Source organism: Diceros bicornis, chromosome 24 (genome assembly GCF_020826845.1).
Source record: "Diceros bicornis minor isolate mBicDic1 chromosome 24, mDicBic1.mat.cur, whole genome shotgun sequence".
Lineage (NCBI taxonomy): Eukaryota > Metazoa > Chordata > Mammalia > Perissodactyla > Rhinocerotidae > Diceros > Diceros bicornis.
The window spans coordinates 37,689,761-37,709,255 of NC_080763.1; the positions used below are offsets into that span (position 1 = coordinate 37,689,761).

Below are 19,495 nucleotides of genomic sequence, written 5' to 3' on the forward strand. Positions count from 1 at the left end.
TGGACAAAAGTTCTCTCTTGGAAAAAAGGGAATGGCACAAAGTGAATTACCCGTTTTTAACGACTTTTAGACTGAAGGCAGGCCAAAGTTGGCACCAAGCAGGGTGGATAAAACTCCAACAGAAAATCCACAGTCTTTCTGGCCTGAAGAACCAGAAGGCAGAGTTCAGAGTGACCATGGCTGCTAGAAAGTAAGGTGGGAATCTTGGAAAGAAGAGAGCCCCAAATTCTGTGAATGAAGTCTGCTCAAATATCTGGCTGATCCCTAACCACACATGTGCGAGACAGACTCCAACTAAGGATAAAAAAACTAAGCTGAGATAAGAGCTGCCACCAAAACCACAGAATTTGTAGCATAGTCCAACCAAGTTAATTGCCTGGTTAAACAAAGGAAGAAAAAAAAGACAAAAAAAAAAAAAACAAAAAAAAACCCACCCTCAGAGGTGTAACAGATTCTAGAGTCTCCATAACATCCAACATCCAGAATATAATCCAAAGTTACTCCATACACAAAGAAACAGGAAAATGTGACCCATTCTCAAAAAAAAAGACAATCTACAGAATCCAAACCTAGATTAAAGCTCAAAGACATAAAATAAAATAGGCTCACAATAATGAAACAAAAACAAAACAAAACAAGAAATCACAGCCAGAAATAGAAACTACAAAAAAGAACCAAATGTAAATTCTACAACTGAAAAATACAATTGTTAGCACTGCCTAAATAGCTATGATAGATATAGCCAAAGGTTAGCATAAGTTAGCATAAGGGAAGCCATCTTGTAGAGGGGAATCATGTAGAAATTATAAATGACCCTGATCCACAAGATACCCCCTTTGCTTGTCAGCACTGCTCTAGTTTGCACGTAGCCTGGATAAGTCCACACCTGCTTGTGAGCAATATGCATGCTCTGCTACTTTCTCAGCCTCGGCTTGTACATAGACCTCCCTATTGCGATAAGGCAGTAACTTTGTTCTTTAAGTTTTCCCAGGAGTGTAACGACCTCCAGAGAGCAGCCCTATGCTGGCATCCATCACTGGTGACAAGAGAAAGGGATGATCCGGCATCTGAAGGACTACAACACCAGATGGTCACATTCCGAGACCCCCCTTCTTTTCAGCTCATTTGCCCTATGTAACTGCTTCAAAAGTTTGTAGTTTTAAGATGGTTCTTTACGGCGTTAGTCTGCCATCTTCCCCCTTGCTAGCAAGCTGTGATAAAAAGACCCTTTCTCTCCTACCACCTTGTATCTGGACTGTTGGCTTGTCTTTGTGGTGAGTAGAGGACCCCTTTCTGGGGGTAACACAATGTCTAAAATAAAAAATTCACTGGATGGGCCTAACAGCTGAATGGAGATAACAGAGGAAAGAGACAGTAAACTTGAAAATAGATCAATATCATCCAATCTTAAGAACAGGCAAAAAAAAAAAAAAAAAGATTGGGGAAAAAAAAAACAAAAAAAGAAGTCTCAGAGACACACAAAACAATATCAAAAGGTCCAACATGTGGGTAATTGGAATCCCAAAAGGAGAAGACAGAAAGGATGGGGCAGAAAAAATATTTAAAGAAATATTCTAGATCTTGATAGGAGTTTGGATTACACTGGTATATCCATTTGTCAAAACTCAAAAAATACAAACTTAAAAACTTGGGTGGCTCATATGTGTAAAGTTTATGTCAAAGAAGAAAACTATAAACAGATATTGAACTCTAGTAAATGATATATATACTTAAGTATTTAGAGGAAAGGTTACTGATGTCTGTAATTCACTCTGACAGGCATTCTCCTCCCACCTCACAAAAGGATTAATAATGGACAGAGAAATGGATACATGAATAGATATGTGATAAAAAGTATAGTAAAATGATCATGATAGAATCTATGTGGTGGATATACAAGTATTTACCATTAAGTTCTTCCAACTTTTCTGTATATGTGAAATTTTTCATAATAAAATTTTGAGGGAAAAAACCATTATGACTCACAGTGTTTCAACAGACTGAAACAAATTATTTTTAAAATACAAGAGTTACATATTGTTTCCTCTTCATTAATCCATTGGCATCTACAATATAAGCCAAAATTCAGCCAATGAATCTACCTCATTCAAGTGGCTCTTTAAACTGGGAAGTGTATTAGGATCAGGAAGTTTAGTGGTGAAGAAAGATGAGAAGGAACAAAGACCACTTCACTGCTTCCTTATTTCTTTTTACACCAAATTTTAGAAAATAGTAGATAAGAATATGTCATACATTTACCGATCAAATACAAAATAATTCCTCTATTTTCTCTTTCTAGATGTGTGAAGGATAACTGATACATTATAATTATATTATTCCTTTAAAAAAGGCCAAATCTACAAACAAATGTATTGTACTATGATCAGATTTCATAATGGGACCTTTCAAAAATACTGTACATTAAAATTCCTCTACAGAAAGAGCAAAACATATAAAAGTGAAACGTAAAATTAAAGATATTATATTAAAGACATAAAAGAGCAAAACAACAGCATTTAAATAGCGCATGTTGATTTTTAAACCCTGTCATTCTATTGTTTACCTTCAAGTTCTCCCAGATGTGAAGGAGTTCCTTGCGTCCTGGGCTGAACATAAGATAACTGAAACCTGGGCACCACAAATGGTACTTCTTTGCCATCAGATGGTAATTTGGAAAGTAAATAATCCTCAGTACAGCCAACCTGAGGCTTTATAGAAACAGAAGTCAATGGAGGTGTACAGATAGTCGTATTTTGACTATTTGAGACTGTTGCTTTAAAATCTCTTTCCACGGAAACTGCATATAAAAGAAGAAAAAAGAAAAGGGAAAAAATCAAAAAATGCATGTAGATTTATATATAATAAACTAACCTAGCATGCTTTGATACTTATTTAATCATTTTAGAAGAAACTGCTGATACATACACTACTCTTGGGTCCTATCAAGCTCTTCTGGAATCTAATTAATTAATTAATTAATTAATTCTGTCCAGCCAATATTTGAGCAATTAATATACTACTGCCAAAGTATATTAACTTATAGTGGTAAAAGCAGTTTTTAAAGAGTCTCATTCCAAAAAAAGAGTTAATAGATGGAAAACAAGTTTATTTTTCAGTTAATTCCACAACACTTTCAGGTAAAATCTAGTCACTTAAAAATATTCCGAACAAAGCAATTCTTATTGTCAAAACTAATGGTTAATATCAGTCTTAGATACATAAAGCAATTCTGAAAAGTTAAAGGTCTCCAAGTCCACAAAAATCTTCACCAAATCACCAAACAAAATGTATACTGACCTTAATATAATAGCGACTCCCCCTGTCCTAGCTTCTCTGACCTATTTTGTCCACTCTCCAGAACCGTATGTGATTCTTAAGCTGTGTGACTTAGGATGGGAAGGTAAAGGATACCCAGAGTTAATCTTTACGTGTAATTAGTATTGTCTGTAGACTGAATGAAGGTACAACTACTATTGTGTAGGAATTTATGAAATTTTTTAATGTAAAAAAAGAAGGCTTTATACTCCAATATACTAGCAAGCTATGCTCTAAACTAAGAAATACAAGAAAGAGCCAATGAAAAAGAAAGTTCCAGTCATAACTCTGAAAAGATGAGGAAACCATGCGATAGAAAGGGAAATCTCCAGGAGGCCTTGATAAATCTGGGTTTTGATCAAGTTAAATGGGTTTTTCTCCATTTGTCATTCATTCACAACTGGCATTTTTTGGCTGGGGGGCAGGGGGTGAGGAAGATCAGCCCTGAGCTAACATCCCTTGCCAATTCTTCTTTTTGCTGAGGAAGATTGGCCCTGGACTAACATCTGTGCCCATCTTCCTTCACTTTATATGGGACGCTGCCACAGCATGGCTTGACAAGCGGTGCGTCAGTGCGCGACCCGGCTCCAAACCTGCAAACCCCAGGCCACAGAAGCGGAGCGCACGAACTTAACCACTACGCCACCAGGCCGGCCCCCACAAATGGCATTTTTTAATGCACTGTTCATAAATTAGAAATTAAAACATTTGCCAGAATGTGTCATCCCCCAAACACACCCAACACTTGTCTTCTCTCCCTGCCTTTGCCTGTACTATTTCATCCGCCTATAACACTCATGTCCAAGCCTCACCTTCTCTTACTTCCTTCTTCCCACTCAGCTTGCTAAAATCGTCTTCAGACTTCCATACCAAATGCCATCTTATTTGTGGTGATGTCCCAGGGTGTCTCTTGGGCTGAATTCATCTTTTTCTCCCCTATGCTCCAGGGTACTTTAATACTTACCTAGTGTGCCTTATATTTACGTTTCTGCCTTCCCCCATGAAGTTAGGAAACATGTCTCATTTCTCTTTATATTACAAAATGCAAAAAATAAAGAAAACATTAAATAAATGTTTGTTGAAGGCAAAACAAAGCAAAACTCACAGTTGTGCTTTTCTGTTTCACCATAGAAACATCCTTTACAGCAACTCTTTATAAATTCTGATGCCATTACATTCAATTTCCAATATCCAGCAAAAGATACAAGCTTCTAATTGTAATATTAATCTGTTGGCAGAATGGGAAACAAGTTAAAATGATCATGCTTGATGCAATTAGATATCACAAATAAACCATATTATCTATCTTTCTAAGACATTCAAATGCTTAGAGGAAGATAGATTTTTGTTCCTATATGTAATTTCGTATAACCTAGGCTCCTTATAAGTTATTAAAATGACATGCTTAAAAATTAGTAAATGAACAATCTCAATGTTAAATCTGAAAAAAAGAAAAATTCCACTCTCAGTTTTCTCTTTTCCTGGTATACCTAAATTCATGTCCAAACATAATTTGAAAGATAATATGGCACTCATAAACAGTGTGAGAAAAATTTCACTTCCTCCAAATCAATTCTTTTGATAATCCAAGGCCCTATAATGAGGGCCAATAAACAAATAACTTCCTTCTTTATGAGTCAGTTTAATGCCTAGAACTATGCTAACAGAAAAATATATCTTAAATCCTCCATCATACACACACAAAAAAAGACACCAGCTAACTAAACCACAAATAAGATACAGTGGAAAATAAAGGGACTCTGTTTTAAATTTACCAGGAAGACAAAATTGTATAAGAACTTCATGTCCAGTTGCCCACCTTGGTCTCAAAGACTTTGTTCCAAATGCACTCTCTTCATGTATGCCTACTTAAACTCTGTACATTTTCACGGGAAATTTCAAATGTATACAAAAGAAGATAAAACAGTATAACAAAACCCCTAATACCCAGACTAAACAATTATCAGCTCAAGGAAAATCTTAATTCATCTCTACCTCCCCACTCACCCTGACCTTTGGATTATTTTGAAACAAATTCCAATCATAAAATTTCATCCATAAATACTTAAGTAATTATCTCTAAAAGATGCGGCAGAAGGACTCAGAAGGTAACTTCAAGGGGCAGTCACTGACTAAAGATGGATCAATTCGAATATCAAAACAAATATTAACTGTAATGGATTGTAACATATCAAATATTTCTAAAAGGTACTCTTTTTTTTTAAACATAACCATAATAGCATTATCACATCTAAAAAATGTAATATAATCAACTACCCAGTCAGTGTTCAAATTTCTCCAACAGTGTCAAATTTTTTTTATAGTTGTTTTGTTCCAATCAAGATCAAAATTTGGATTGTTTCCAGTCTTTTGCTACTAGAAATAGTGACACAGTAGCTTTGTGCACACATATTTTCAGATATTTCCCAGTATATATCTGTAAGACAGATTCCTAGAGATAGGACTACTGGGTCAAAAGGTAAATATATGTGTAATTTTGTTTAATATTGCTAAATTTCTCTCTGAAGTTGTACCATTTTGCATTCCCAGAAGCAATGCTTGAGAGTACCTATTTCTGTCACCAACAAAGTATTTGTCAAAATGCTGGACTTTTGCCAACTGGATAAAAAAAAGACATGATATCTTGTGCTGTTTTAATTTGTCTCTCTCTTACAATAAGCGAGGTTGGGCACCTTTCCATATAAGGCTAATCTGTATTTGTTTTGATCAACTCACTGTTATCTTTTGCCCATCTTTCTATAAAGTTATTGGTCCTTTTCTTCTTCAGTTTTAGAGGATCTTGATATATTTGAGAGATTAACCCACTGTTCATGATATCAGTGGCAAACATTCTTCCAGTTTGTCACTGTCTTTTTACTTTGATTATGGTGCTTTCTGTTATGCAAAAGAAAGAGAGAGAGTGTGTATGTGTGTGCATACGTATGTGTATATATGTGCATATACACATATACATACATATATAAGTGCATACACACACATACACACGTATGTCATTATATTTATCTATGTTTTTTTCTTTTTGTTTCTGGATTTGGAGTCAGAGTAAACTTTTCCCCATCCATAGGTCATAAAGATTTTACCCATGTTTTCTTCTAATACTTAGTATGGTGTTATTTTCTATACTAACATCCTGGTGTAGAGATGGATCCAAACTCATCTTTTCCCTATTGGCTATCCCAGTATCACAAATATCACATTAAAAATTTCATATTTTCTCCATTGATTTTAGGATGCTGCCTTTATTACAGACTAAATTTCCACATGCAGTTGGGTTTATTTCTGTATTTTCTATTCTTTTCAGTTGGTCTGTCTATTTCTGTACCAATGCTATATTTTTTTTTTATTATAAAGGTTCATAATATGTTCTAACATCTAGCAGGTCCAGCCTCCCATCCTTACTGATCTTCAATTTCAGGGTTTTCCTACCTATTCTTGCTTGTCTGCTCTTGCAGATGAACTTTATAATCTGTCTAGTCCTAGGAGGCAAAATCTGTTGGTACTTTCACTGGGATAATGTTAAATTTATACATTGTTTTAGAAAAAACTGACATCCTTACGACATTGAGTCTCCTACCCAGAACGTGGTATATCTTTACATTTGTCCAAGTCTATATGTGTATGTTTGGGAGTTTTTATAGTTTTTCATCATATAAATTCTGAACTTTTCTTGCTAAGTGCATGCCTGTAAAATCTGTTTGGCCATCAAAATAGCATCTTTTCTTCCATTATACTTTGTAAGTGACTTCTGTTTTAAAAATTTATACATTTTTAAAACACTTTTCAGGCCCAGTTTAGAGAATGCATTCCTTGACCACCCAGATCATACTACTTTCTCTCACCTCTAAACATCTAGTGAATTTAAAAAAAATTTTTTTACATTTTTCTTGATATTTCATGAGACCTGTTCTATTTCCCCTGCTAGAATATCAACCATTCAGAAATAATATTGTTCTCACTTTCTACTTAACACCCAGCACCCTGTATGATGCTGGGAACACAGCTGGAACTCAGCAAATATGTAGTTGATAGATAAGGAAACAAAGAATAATAATTAGCTCATATTGTAACATAGTCATCAAACCACACTTCTGACCCCAGTCAGCTTGCAAATACTTTACATTAATCATGAAGGGAATGTGGGAGGACTGGTTAAAAATGATTACTACTTCTGGGGGAAAAGTCCTCAAAGTTGATAGCCTTGAGTCATCCAAAATGAGCTGGGGAAGATGGGGGAGGGATGCAGAAAAGGAAACAAATTTTCATGAATAAGAATAGGCAGCTAGAGTTTGTACGATAGACTACTAGAGAGTAGAGAGGTGCACAGAGAGAGAATCACAGACATTAGCAGAGGGTTCCAATCGAATATGCACCAGAGTACTGATCAGAGCAGGCATACAAGGAAACTATACAAGACTAGGGGAAAACGACCAGAAAAGATTACAAAAACCATGACTGGCACTCACCCAAGTCAGTAATAATGCCTGTCCCCACTAATCAGACTGGAAAAACCTCATAATTCACAGGGTATTGGGTAGAGTACTCAGAAAGGTCTTGCTTCGATGTGGGGAATAAACAGCCCTAGACTAAACACTAGTCTGATTCCACCAAACAAATCTTAAAAGAAAGACTCAAAAAGATCAAACTATTTCTAAGAAACTTAACTACGTCCCAAAGCAAAAAATATTTTCAGAAATCTAAAAATATCCAGCACACAATGTAAAATTCACAATGTCTGGCATCCAATAAAAAATTACCAGACATACAAAAAAGCAAAAATACACAACCAATAATGAGGAGAAAAATCAATCAATTGGTACTGACCCAGAACTGACACAGGGCAGTTAAGAACATTAAAACAGTTATAATTGGATTCTATATGTTCAAAAAGTTAAGTAGAGACATGGGAGATATAAAAAAAGACCCAAACTCAACTTCTAGAGGTGAAAACTATAATGTCTGAGATGTAAAACACACTGGATGGGATTAATAGCAGATTAGATGTTGCAAAAGAAAAGATTAATGAACTTGAAGATACAGTAAGAGAAACTATCCAAAATGAAACACAGAGAAAAAAGCATAAGGACAAAATGAAACAAGCATCCATGACCCATGGGACAATTTCAAGCAGCCTAATATACACGTAATTGAAGTCCATTAGGGAGATGGGGAGAGGCAAAAAAAAATATTTGAAGAAATAATAGCAAAATTTTCTAAATTTGAAAACTACAACCCACAGATTTAAGAACTTCAACAAACAATAAGCACAGGAAGTATAAAGAAAACTATGCCAAGGCACATCATAATAACATGGCTTGAAACCAGTGATGAAGAGAAAATCCTAAAAGCAGCTAGAAAAAAATAGACGTTATATATCTGCAGGTTCCGCATCTGTGGATTCAACCAACTGTGGATCAAAAGGCCTACGATGGCTTCATCGGTACTGAACGTGTACAGACTTTTTTTTCTTGTCATTATTCCCTAAATAATACAGTATAACAACTATTTACATAGCATTTACATTGTATTAGGTATTATAAGTAATCTAGAGATGATTTAAAGTATATGGAAGGATGTGCGTAAGTTATATGCAATACTACACCATTTTATATAAAGGACCTGAGTATCCTTGGATTTTGGTATCTGTGGGGGGTCCTAGAACCAATCCCTGCATATACCCAGGGAAAACTGTACACAGGAACAAAGATAAAAATAGCACCATACTTCTCATGGGAAACAATGCAAGCAAGAAAATAGTGGAGCAAAATCTTTAAAGTACTGAAAGAAAAAAAGCTGTCTGTGTAGAATTTGACACCTGGAGAAAATCTTTCAAAAAAGGAGGTGACAAAAAGACTTTTTCAGACACACAAAAGTTGAAAGAATGAACACCAGTAGATCCACACCACAAGAAGTGTTCAAGGACATCCTTCAGGCAGAAGAATGATACCAGATGGAAATACGAATTTACACAAGGAATGAAGAGCACCATGGATATAAATATATGACTTATTATTTAAATCTCTTTGAATGATTATTAATGCTTAGATAAAAATAATAACATGGTGATTTGGCATTTATAGCATATGTAAAAGTAAAATGCATAACATTAATAGCACAAAGGCCAGCAGGGAGAAATAGAAGTATGCTATTGTAAGGTTCTTGTACTAAATGTGATGTGGTATAACACCATTTGAAGGTAGACTGCAAAGTTAAAGATATGTACTTTAAACCCTAAAGCAACCCCTAAAATAAGAAAAGCGAGGTTTAGCTAATAAGCAAACAAGTTGATCAAGTGGAATCATACCAAAAAATTCTCAATTAATATAAAGGAAAGTAGAAAAAGAAGAAAGAGAGGACAAAGAACAGATAGGATGAACGGAAAACAAATAAGATGATAGACTAGGAGAAACAAATAACAAATGGAATGAATAGAAAACAGCAGGATGATCAGTTTAAACCTAACCATATCAATAATCACATTAGGGCCGGCCCCGTGGCTTAGCGGTTAAGTGCACACGCTCCGCTACTGGCGGCCCAAGTTCGGATCCCGGGCGCGCACCGACGCACCGCTTCTCCGGCCATGCTGAGGCCGCGTCCCACATACAGCAACTAGAAGGATGTGCCACTATGACATACAACTATCTACTGGGGCTTTGGGGAAGAAAAAAAAAAAAAAGCAGGAGGATTGGCAATAGATGTTAGCTCAGAGCCGGTCTTCCTCAGCAAAAAGAAGAGGATTAGCACAGATGTTAGCTCAGGGCTGATCTCCCTCACCAAAAAAAAAGAAAAGAATCACATTAAGTGTAAATGCTCTAAATATGCCAATTAAAAAGCACAGATTGTTACACTGGATAAAAACGCATGACCCAAGTATATGCTGCTTACAAGAAACGTACTTTCAATATAAAGACACAAGTTAAAAGTAAAAGGACGGATATCCCTCATAAATATAGACACAAAAATCCTCAACAAAATCCAGGAACAAATAAAAAGAATTATACATCATAACCAAATGAGATTTATCCCAGGATTGCAAGGTTGGTTTAACATCTGAAAATCAATTCACATATAATAGAATAAAGGGCAAAAACTACAAGATTATCTCAATAGATACCAAAAAAAAAAAAATCTGAAAAATACAACACCTGTCCATGATTAAAAAATCCTGAGCATACTAGGAATAGAAGAGAATCTTCTCAACATAATAAAGAGCATCTAAGAAAAACCTACAGTTAATGTCATAGTAACTCCTAAAAGACTGAATGCTTTCCCTCTAAGGGCAGGCAAAAGACAAAGATGTGCACTCTCAGCACTTCTGTTCAACACTGTACTAAAGATTCTAACCAGGGCAATTAGGCTAGAAAGATATAAAAGGCATCCATATTGGAAAGGAAGAAGTAAAACTCTCTTTATTCACAGACAACATGATCTTGTAAATAAAAAGAGCCAGAGGAATCCTCTAAAAAACTACTATAAACAATAAACAAGTTGAGTACAGTTGCAGGATATAAGGTCAACATACAAAAATTAGTTGTATTTCTATAGACTAACAATGAACAGTCTAAAACTGAAATTAAGAAGTCCATTCTATTCATAACAACATCAAAAAAAAACCCCTAAAATACTTAAGAATACTTGAATGACAGAAGGGCAAGACTTGTATACTGAAAACTACAAAATATTATTGAAAGATATGAAAGAAGAATTCAGTAACATCCCATGTTCATGGATCAGAAGAAATAACATTGTTAACATGGCAATACTCCCCAAATTGGTCTACAGATTCAATACAATCTCTATAAAAATCCCTTCTAGCTTCTTCACAGAAACTGACAAGGTGATCCTAAAATTCATATGAAAATGCAAAAGACACAGAATAGTTAAAACAATCTTGAAAAAGAAGAACAAGTTGAAAGATATACTTCTTGACTTCAAAATTTACTACAAAGTACAGTAATTAAGGCTGTGGACAGACATATATACTAACGGAATAAAACTGAGAGCCCAGAAATTAATAATTATATATAGTCAATTGATTTTTAACAAAAGTGCCAAGAAATTTAAAGGGAAAAAGAATAGTCTTTTCAAGAACTGGTGCTGGGGCAACTGGTTAACTACGTGCAAAAAACAAAAAGAAAAGAATTTGGACAACTACCTCACACTGTACACAAAAACTCAAAACTGATCACAAATCTACATATGAGAACTAAAATTACAAAGCTCCCAGAAGAAAACATGGGAGTAATTCTTTGTGAACTTGGGTTAGGCAATGATTTTCTTAGATATGACACCAAAAGTACAAGCAATAAAAGAAAATTTTGATATATTAAACTTAATCAAAATTAAAAACTTTGTGCTTCAAAAGACACAATCACAAAAGTGAAAAGACAACTCAAAGACTGGGAGAAAATATCTGCAAATCATAAATCCAATAAGGGGCTTCTATGCTCTTATATATAAAGAGTATACAAAGAACTGTTACAACTCAATAATAAAAAGAAAAATAACACAATTAAAAAAACAGGCATACACCTGAAATTTTTACAATGTCATAAACCAATGTTACTGCAATAAACAAAAAATTAAAAAAAAAAAAAAACAGGCAAAGGATTTGAATAGGCATTTCTCCAAAGAAATATACAAGTGACCAAAAAAGTACATGAAAACATGTTCAACACCATTAGCCATTAGGGAAATACAAATTAAAACTACAATGAGATAACACTACACACTTATCAGAAAGGATAAAACTGCAAAGACCGACTATTCCAAGTGTTGAGGAGCATGTGGAACAAGCAGAACTCTCATATTCAATTGGTGGGAATACAAAATGGTTTGGCAGTTAAGTTAAACATAAACCTACCATATGATTCAGACATTCCATCTCTAAGTATTTACTCAAGAAAAAAGAAAGCATATGTTCACACAAAGACTTGTACACTAGTGTTCATAACAGCTCTATTTGAAATAGCCTAAAACTGGAAAATCAAACGTCCAACAGGTGAATAAACAAATTGTGTTATATCTGCACAATGGAATACTACTCAGCAACAAAGGAATAACCAACCTGTGCATTGGTGTCTTTCCACCAGTACTGGTAGATTTTCCAGTACTGAAAAATTATCATTCATTATCTCTTTAAATATTGCTTTTACCCATTTTCTATTTCTTTTCTTTCAGAAACTCCAATGTATTAGACTTTCTCACTGTAACTTCTCATTCTGATCATTCTAACTTCCACTCTTAATCTCTTTTATATTTTCCATTTCTGTCTGTTTGAGCTGTATTCTGAATGATTTATTCTGATCTATATTCCAGTTCATTCATTCTCTCTTGGGATTTGCCTAATTGCCTAATCTGTGGTTAAATTCAACAAATGAGTTTTGAGTTTTTATTACTGCATTTTTCATTAATAGATATTACATTGTTCTTTTTTTCACCCAGCTCTGTATCTCTGTCACTTTTAAGACTCCTGCTCCCTGCATATATTTTCAAACTTGTCTTTTATCTACTTAAATACAGCCTATCATAGTTATTTTAGTAATCTATGACAGGTAATTCCAATACATAAAGTTTTTGTAAGTTTACTTCTACTTCTTTGGTTCTGGTGATTTTTGCGCAGGTTGTCTTATTTCCTTGTGCATTTGACTATCTTTGACAGTAAATTATTCATTGACCTCAAACCTTTACTGGTAGGACTTTTTTCAAGCCAAAGATGAAAGCACACTCCTACAGAGAATATTTGCATGTGCTTACCAAATCATTTTAAATTTATACCTTCTCAAATAACCCAATTTAAAAATGGGCAAAGAAAAAAAAAAGGGCAAAGGACATGAATAGGCATTTCTCCAAAGAAGACAGATAAATGGCCAATAAACACACGAAAAGGTGCTCAACGTCATCAGTCACTAGGGAAATGCAAACCAAAACCACAATGAGATACCACTTTACACACACTAGGATGGCTATAATCAAAAAGACAGACAAAAATGAGCATTGGCAAGGATGTGGAGAAAGTGTAACACTCATACATTGTTGGTGGGAATGAAAACTGGTGCAGCTGCTTTGGAAAACAGTTTGGCACTTCCCCAAAAACTTAAACACAGAGTTACCATGTGACCCAGGAATTTCATTCCTAGGTAAATATACCGATAAGAATGGAAAATATATTTCCACATAAAAACTTATACACAAATGTCCATAGCACATTATTCATAATAGCCAAAAAGTGGATACAACTCAAATGGCCATTAACTAATGAATGGAAAACCAAAATGTGATCTATCCAATATACAATGAAATACTATTCAGCCATAAAAAGGAATGAAGTACTGATTCATGCTACAACATGAATAAACCTTGAAAACATTATGCTAAGTGAAAGAAGCAAGACACAAAAGACCACATATTGTATGATTTCATTTATACGAAATGCCCAGAATAAGCAAATCCATAGAGACAGAAAGTAGATAAGTGATTGCCACAGGTGCGGGGGATGGGGGAAATAAGGAATGACGCTAATGGGTACAAGGTTTCTTTTTGGGGTGATGAAAATGTTTTGGAATTACACAGTGATGACGGTTGCACAACTTTGTGAATATATGAAAAACCAGTGAACTGTACTCTTTAAAAGAGTGAATTTTATGGTATATGGATTATATCTCAAAAAAAAAAAAAGATTTAAAAAAATTCACATTTTGAAATTTTTTAGACCACCACAGTGATGTGAATTTCCCCCATGGTCTGGCCGTTGCAACTTCTCAAGGATGGGCTTTTTTCGCCTCTGTTTTATTTGGCATCAAGGCACCTTTCCTTGCAGATCCTTGAAAGAGGCAGAGTGAGTTTTCATCCTTTCCATGACATCACAGACCCTTGGGAACCCAGAATTACAGGCAGAAAGTCTCTTGTTAGCTTACCTTGAATGAGCCCTCAGCTGATCCTAACTACGCCTCCCGTCCTACAAACCTACCACATTTTTCAAATCCAATCAAGTTCCCCCAGTTTAGCAAATAGCCTCAAAGCAAATAACACTTAAGGGCTCCTTTAGTCTCTCAGATTTTCATCTTTCTCTTAGATTTTGACACAGTAATTCCCAAACACCTTAAAAAAATTTTTTTAATACAGCAGTCTTGGCTATTTTAGGTGTGAAGGTTTTTCTAAATATCTTAACTGTATTCCCAAAATGAAAACTCTATAGTCACTTTTCAACTTAAAATTAACTCTAGTGAGTTAGGGCAGGATTTAACTTGCAAAAACAAAGACAGTCTGATCCAGTCTACGCTAAAGTACCTTCAGTATTACTTGTGACCTCGGATAATTATTGTACATATTTAAGACTTAAATAACACATTATACTCCAATGAAAAGTTTACTTTAGAAAAAAATTAAACGTTAATTTGAGGGGGAGTCTAGTACTAAGAGAAGCACAGGTGGGTGACTTGTTCTCTTAGATATCAAGGCTCTTTATACAACTAAAGTAAATAAGATTGCAGCAAGGATACACAAAGAGACCTAAGACAGAACAGCCCAGAAATATATGCACACATATATGGAAACGACATATGATACTTAGAGATCCCTGGAAGGAAAAACAGAAGATTCAATAAACGATGCTGGGAAAAACTGATTACCCACATGGAAAAAAATGAAACTAGACACCCACTTCATATCACAAGAAAATCATTTTCACACATGGATTAGGGACATAAACATGAAAGGCAACATTTTAAAGCTTTCAGAAGAAAATATCAGATTATATCTTTATGAACTCAGAGCAAGGAAAGATCTGTTAAACAAGATGTCAAAAGCACAAACCATAAGGAAAAGGTTGACATATTCAAGTACATTAAACTACAGAATGTGTCCATCAAAAACCACTATAAAGTAAAAAGACAAGATACTAGGAAAAAGATATTTGCCACATGTGTAACTGACAAGGGATTAGTACCCAGAATATATATTAAAAAAAAAAAACTTCTGGAAGTCAATTTTAAAAAGACAAAAAAAAGAAACCAATAAAAAATAGGCAAAAGACATAAACAGACATTCCATAGAAGAGAAACTATGAAAGGTTCAACATCATTAGTAATTAAGGAAATGGAAATTAAACTCCCAATGGGATACTATTTCTCAGCCCCTAGACTGTTGAAAAGAAAAAATTCAGATAATTACAAATATTGTTGTACAAATGTCTCAAACGTTGTTGAGAAAGGGAACACTTAACAGACTGCTTGTGAGAGTATAAACTGGCACAACCACTTGATAAAACAATTCAGTTATTATCTAGCAAAACTGAAGATCCACAACACTACTCCTAGGCAAAAAGCCACAGAAATTCTTGCACATGGACTCAAAGAGACATGGATTAGAATTGTCATAACAAGTTAGTTTTTAATGGCAAAAGCAAAGATTAAAATAAAAAAAGAAGAAGACTGAAAATGCCCCCAAATATCCATTAACAGGAGGATGGATAAACAGTGGTAAAGTCATACAATAGAATAATATACAGCAATAAAAAGTAAACAAACTATAACATATCAACATAGACGAATCTCACAGATATAATGCTGTGCCAAAAAAAAAAAAAGTGATAGAACAGACAAAACTAAATAATACATTATTTAGGAATATATACATACGTAGGAAAACTTTACAGAAAATCAAGGAGCATAGAAAGACAATCTGGGCTTCAAAAATATTGATTATGTATTATTTCTAAAGCACAATGTGGGTACAAGGGCATTTATTTTATTTGTATTCTCTAGATCTATAGATGTGTCAAAAGTACTATTTTGCACATAGGAAATAATTTCTCATTTAAAAATTAAGTAAATGCATGGCTGTGGTAGAAAATAAGAAAAATACAGAAAACTATAGGAAGAAAACGAAAATGATCAATAATCCCACCACTCTCAGATAACTACAGTATTTAAAAGAAACAAATATACTTAAATGGTGTGTTTTCTTCCACTCTATTTTCACTCACTTTTTTTTTTTACAGCTTTATTGAGGTATAATTGACTTACAGTAAATTGCACATATTTAAAATGTACAATTAAATGAGTCAGATATATGTATACACTGGTGAAAGCACCCTCACAATCAAGCAAATAATACATCCATCATCCCCAAAAGTTTGCTCATACCCCTTTTTAACTCATCCCTCCTTACTTTCCCTCGCCCCCATCCTCGAGTAACCACTAATCTGTTTTCTGTACTTTAGATTGGTTTGCATTTTCTAGTATTTTGCCAGGTAGCGTTTGAGTATAATTTATGCATATGTTTCACTTTAGTAGATACTGCCAGAAAGTTTTCCAAAATGGCTGCACCCAAGTTAAACTTCTACCAGCAGAGTCGGAAAGTTCCAGTTGTTCCACATCCTTGCCAACACTCGAGTGTTTTGGCCTTTTCCATGTTAGTCATTCTCTTCATATTCCTAAAGAAAATACCCGTAAAACTACTTGTCTGAACAACAACAAAAAAATTAAACTTTCAATGAAGATGGAAGGGAAACATTATAAAGAAATTTTCACCTAAGAGCGTTTTCCCTTGAATGCATAATAATAATTGAAGCAAAGGTCCTAACTGATGTATGCCTCATGGATTCTGATTCTGTCAAAACGTCTGATTTCTACATAAGATTTTTAGAAGTCATTGAGACATACATGGAAGAATCACGACTTAAAAGTAAGTTAGGAATATCAAAGTACTGGATCTCAGGTGAAATACAATCCAACACAGTTTGTTAAAGTATGACTTTAACAACCACAACACCTGAACCCAACAGACCACAATACCACTAAAATAGTGTGCATAATTTGAATTGGGGGGAGATGAAATACTTTCTTATAATATATTCAATATGCTCGGTTACTTGCTCTCAGCTCCTGCTACTTGACCGTGAGAGAGGAACAATGCTGTGAGAGGCACTTTTAATTCTGCTGTCCTTATATTCTTTCCAATCTGACTATAAGCGCCTCTCTACCACCCTGTCACTTCTCCTTATCTTTGTTCCTCAAAATAAGGATTCCACATTCACTATCTTTATTTCTTCATCCTCTATTTACTCCTCAAATTCACTCAAATTTGGCTTCCATTCTTACCATTTTAAATTATGTTTGCTGAGATCAATGACCCCCTTCTAGGTATCAAAGCCAGTAGGCACTTGACCAGCTCCTATGTTCATGATTCCTGTGATTCCTTGGACTTGGAGCTAGATTTCTCTCCTCATTGAAACTCTTTCCTCTCCTGGCTTCTATGACACCACTGTCTGTTAGTTTTCCTCCTCCTTTCCTGAATGCTCTTCCTCAGTCTCCTTGGCTGTCTCTATCCACCACTTAAATGTTGGTGTTTCCCATCCTTGATCTTCCTCTCTTCTTACTCTCACTTGAATGATTTCTTCCACTCTCACAGGATTAACTACCACAAATCCACCGCTGTGTCCAACATCTACAACTCTGATCCTGACTTCAGAAAAACTCCATACCAATATATCTACCTGCCAGCTAGACGGCCCTGCCAGATGTCTGACACGAATCTCACACTCATTTTCTCTCAACCGAATTAATCTCTCAATTTGTTAGTTTTATTCGTGAATACATAATTATAATTCAAGTGGAGCAAAAAAAAAAATACAAGAGATACTTCAAACATTTTATTCTTGCAGGTTTTTAAAAAAAAGCAAATTTTTATGAAGGCTTTTTCCGCCATTCATGAAGGTAACTCACAGTCACTAGCAAAAACTACAAAATATAAAAGAGATGATAAAAAGCAAATCTCGAATCTCAGGTCTCAAAGGCAAACAATATTAACATTTCCTTCCAGAGAAAGCAATTTTTACCCATGGTAGTTACATATCAAAATATTAAACTGGTAAACAGAGGGGGGTGGTGGTGTTAACTCTCAATATGTCCAGGCTGTTTTTTACAGTATTAATCAGGACAAACACAACTCTATTAACTCCCTACCTGGAGCGAGAATCAGTATATTTTAAATACAAAGCAATCCTTTTACATGCTGTACTTCAAATATTCTAAAGGAATCAATGTTTTTGGCTTGACGTCTCTCTTGCCTATACCTGGACGTCTGTGTGCAATATACCCCACAACTCATCCATAGTGTTTTCCCCTATTTAAAGAAAACCACAGCAAAGAAAGAAAAACAAATGGAAGAGCTAGAAGCCAAATCTAAAATCTAGCTGCGTAGATAATTCGTGTTTTGCAAAAAACACAGGAAATTGACATTTTAACACCCCTTCGCCGCTTAAAAAAGTTTCGGAAACATCACACAAACACTCGGCTAACCTGTTCCCATCAGACTCTCCAGGCGGAGTTCGCCTCCCTCGTTCCCCGGAGCCCAGAGCCCACCCAGGGCGGGGGTCTCCCTCCTCTGGTCCGGGGGTCCCACTGTGGGAACCCGCTCCAAGGGCGGGTCACTGCTCTCCAGGCCACGGTGATCGCGCCTGTCAAGGGGCTCTAAGCCACCCTCAGGCCTCGGGGGAGCAGGTGTCGCTGAGGAGACTGGGGAACAGCCCCTCGAGGCCCCCAACTAAGGCGACACTAAAAAAAAGGTTAAAGGAGACGAAACATCATGCAAAACAGTCGCTCCACAGCCAGCCCCGCGAGGCTGGGGCGAGGGGCTATTCTGCCGAGGCAGGGGCCGCTCTCACAGTCCCACACCAGCCCCGCGAGCCCGACCCCGGAGCGCCAGGGCCGCAGCCGCTCGAGGCCCGCGCCACGCGGCGCGCCCGAACCGACAGCGCACCTGAGCCCGTCGGTCCCTCCCCCGCCGGCGCCCGCGGTCTCCACGCGCAGCTCTCGGGGCGCCCCCGCCGCACACCGGGCTGAGGCGCGCCACGCGGCCGCGGCCAGTTACCTGCTCGAGGCCGCGGGCGCTCTGCCGTCGCCGCCCGCGGGAACCGGGACTCGGGTCACCTCGCGCGGCCGCGCCCCGAGGCCCCGCCCCCGACCCCCAAGTCCGCCCCGCCCACTCCCCAGGTCCGCCCCGCCCCCTGGTCCGCTCCGCCCTCCATCTGCCCCGCCCTCTGCAGGTCCCTCCCGCCGGGCCGGAGGTGCTCGCCGAGGGGCGGGGCGGGGCCGCCGGCTCGCGCACCTGAGCCTACTGCGCCTGCGCCCTCCACTCCCTTCCTCGTCTTTCCCAGCCA

At 36.5% G+C, this 19,495-nt stretch overlaps 1 protein-coding gene across 3 annotated transcripts in view; it reads right to left on the minus strand.

Annotated features, from left to right (window-relative positions):
• Nucleotides 1–19,279, minus strand: part of TC2N (tandem C2 domains, nuclear) — a 41,428-nt gene extending 22,149 nt beyond the window's left edge. Inside the window, exons 1-3 of one of the 3 annotated variants that reach the window (XM_058567564.1) lie at nucleotides 19,207–19,279; nucleotides 4,421–4,543; nucleotides 2,564–2,797 (exon numbers count right to left, since the gene is read on the minus strand). In XM_058567564.1, coding sequence (XP_058423547.1) covers nucleotides 2,564–2,797; nucleotides 4,421–4,487 — 301 coding nt within the window. In that variant the 5' untranslated portion in view covers nucleotides 4,488–4,543; nucleotides 19,207–19,279. Of the gene's footprint in view, nucleotides 1–2,563; nucleotides 2,798–4,420; nucleotides 4,544–18,635; nucleotides 19,036–19,095; nucleotides 19,155–19,206 lie in introns of those variants that run through there. The other 2 variants (XM_058567565.1, XM_058567563.1) reach the window with 2 other exon arrangements.
• Between the last annotated feature and the right edge of the window lie 216 nt (nucleotides 19,280–19,495).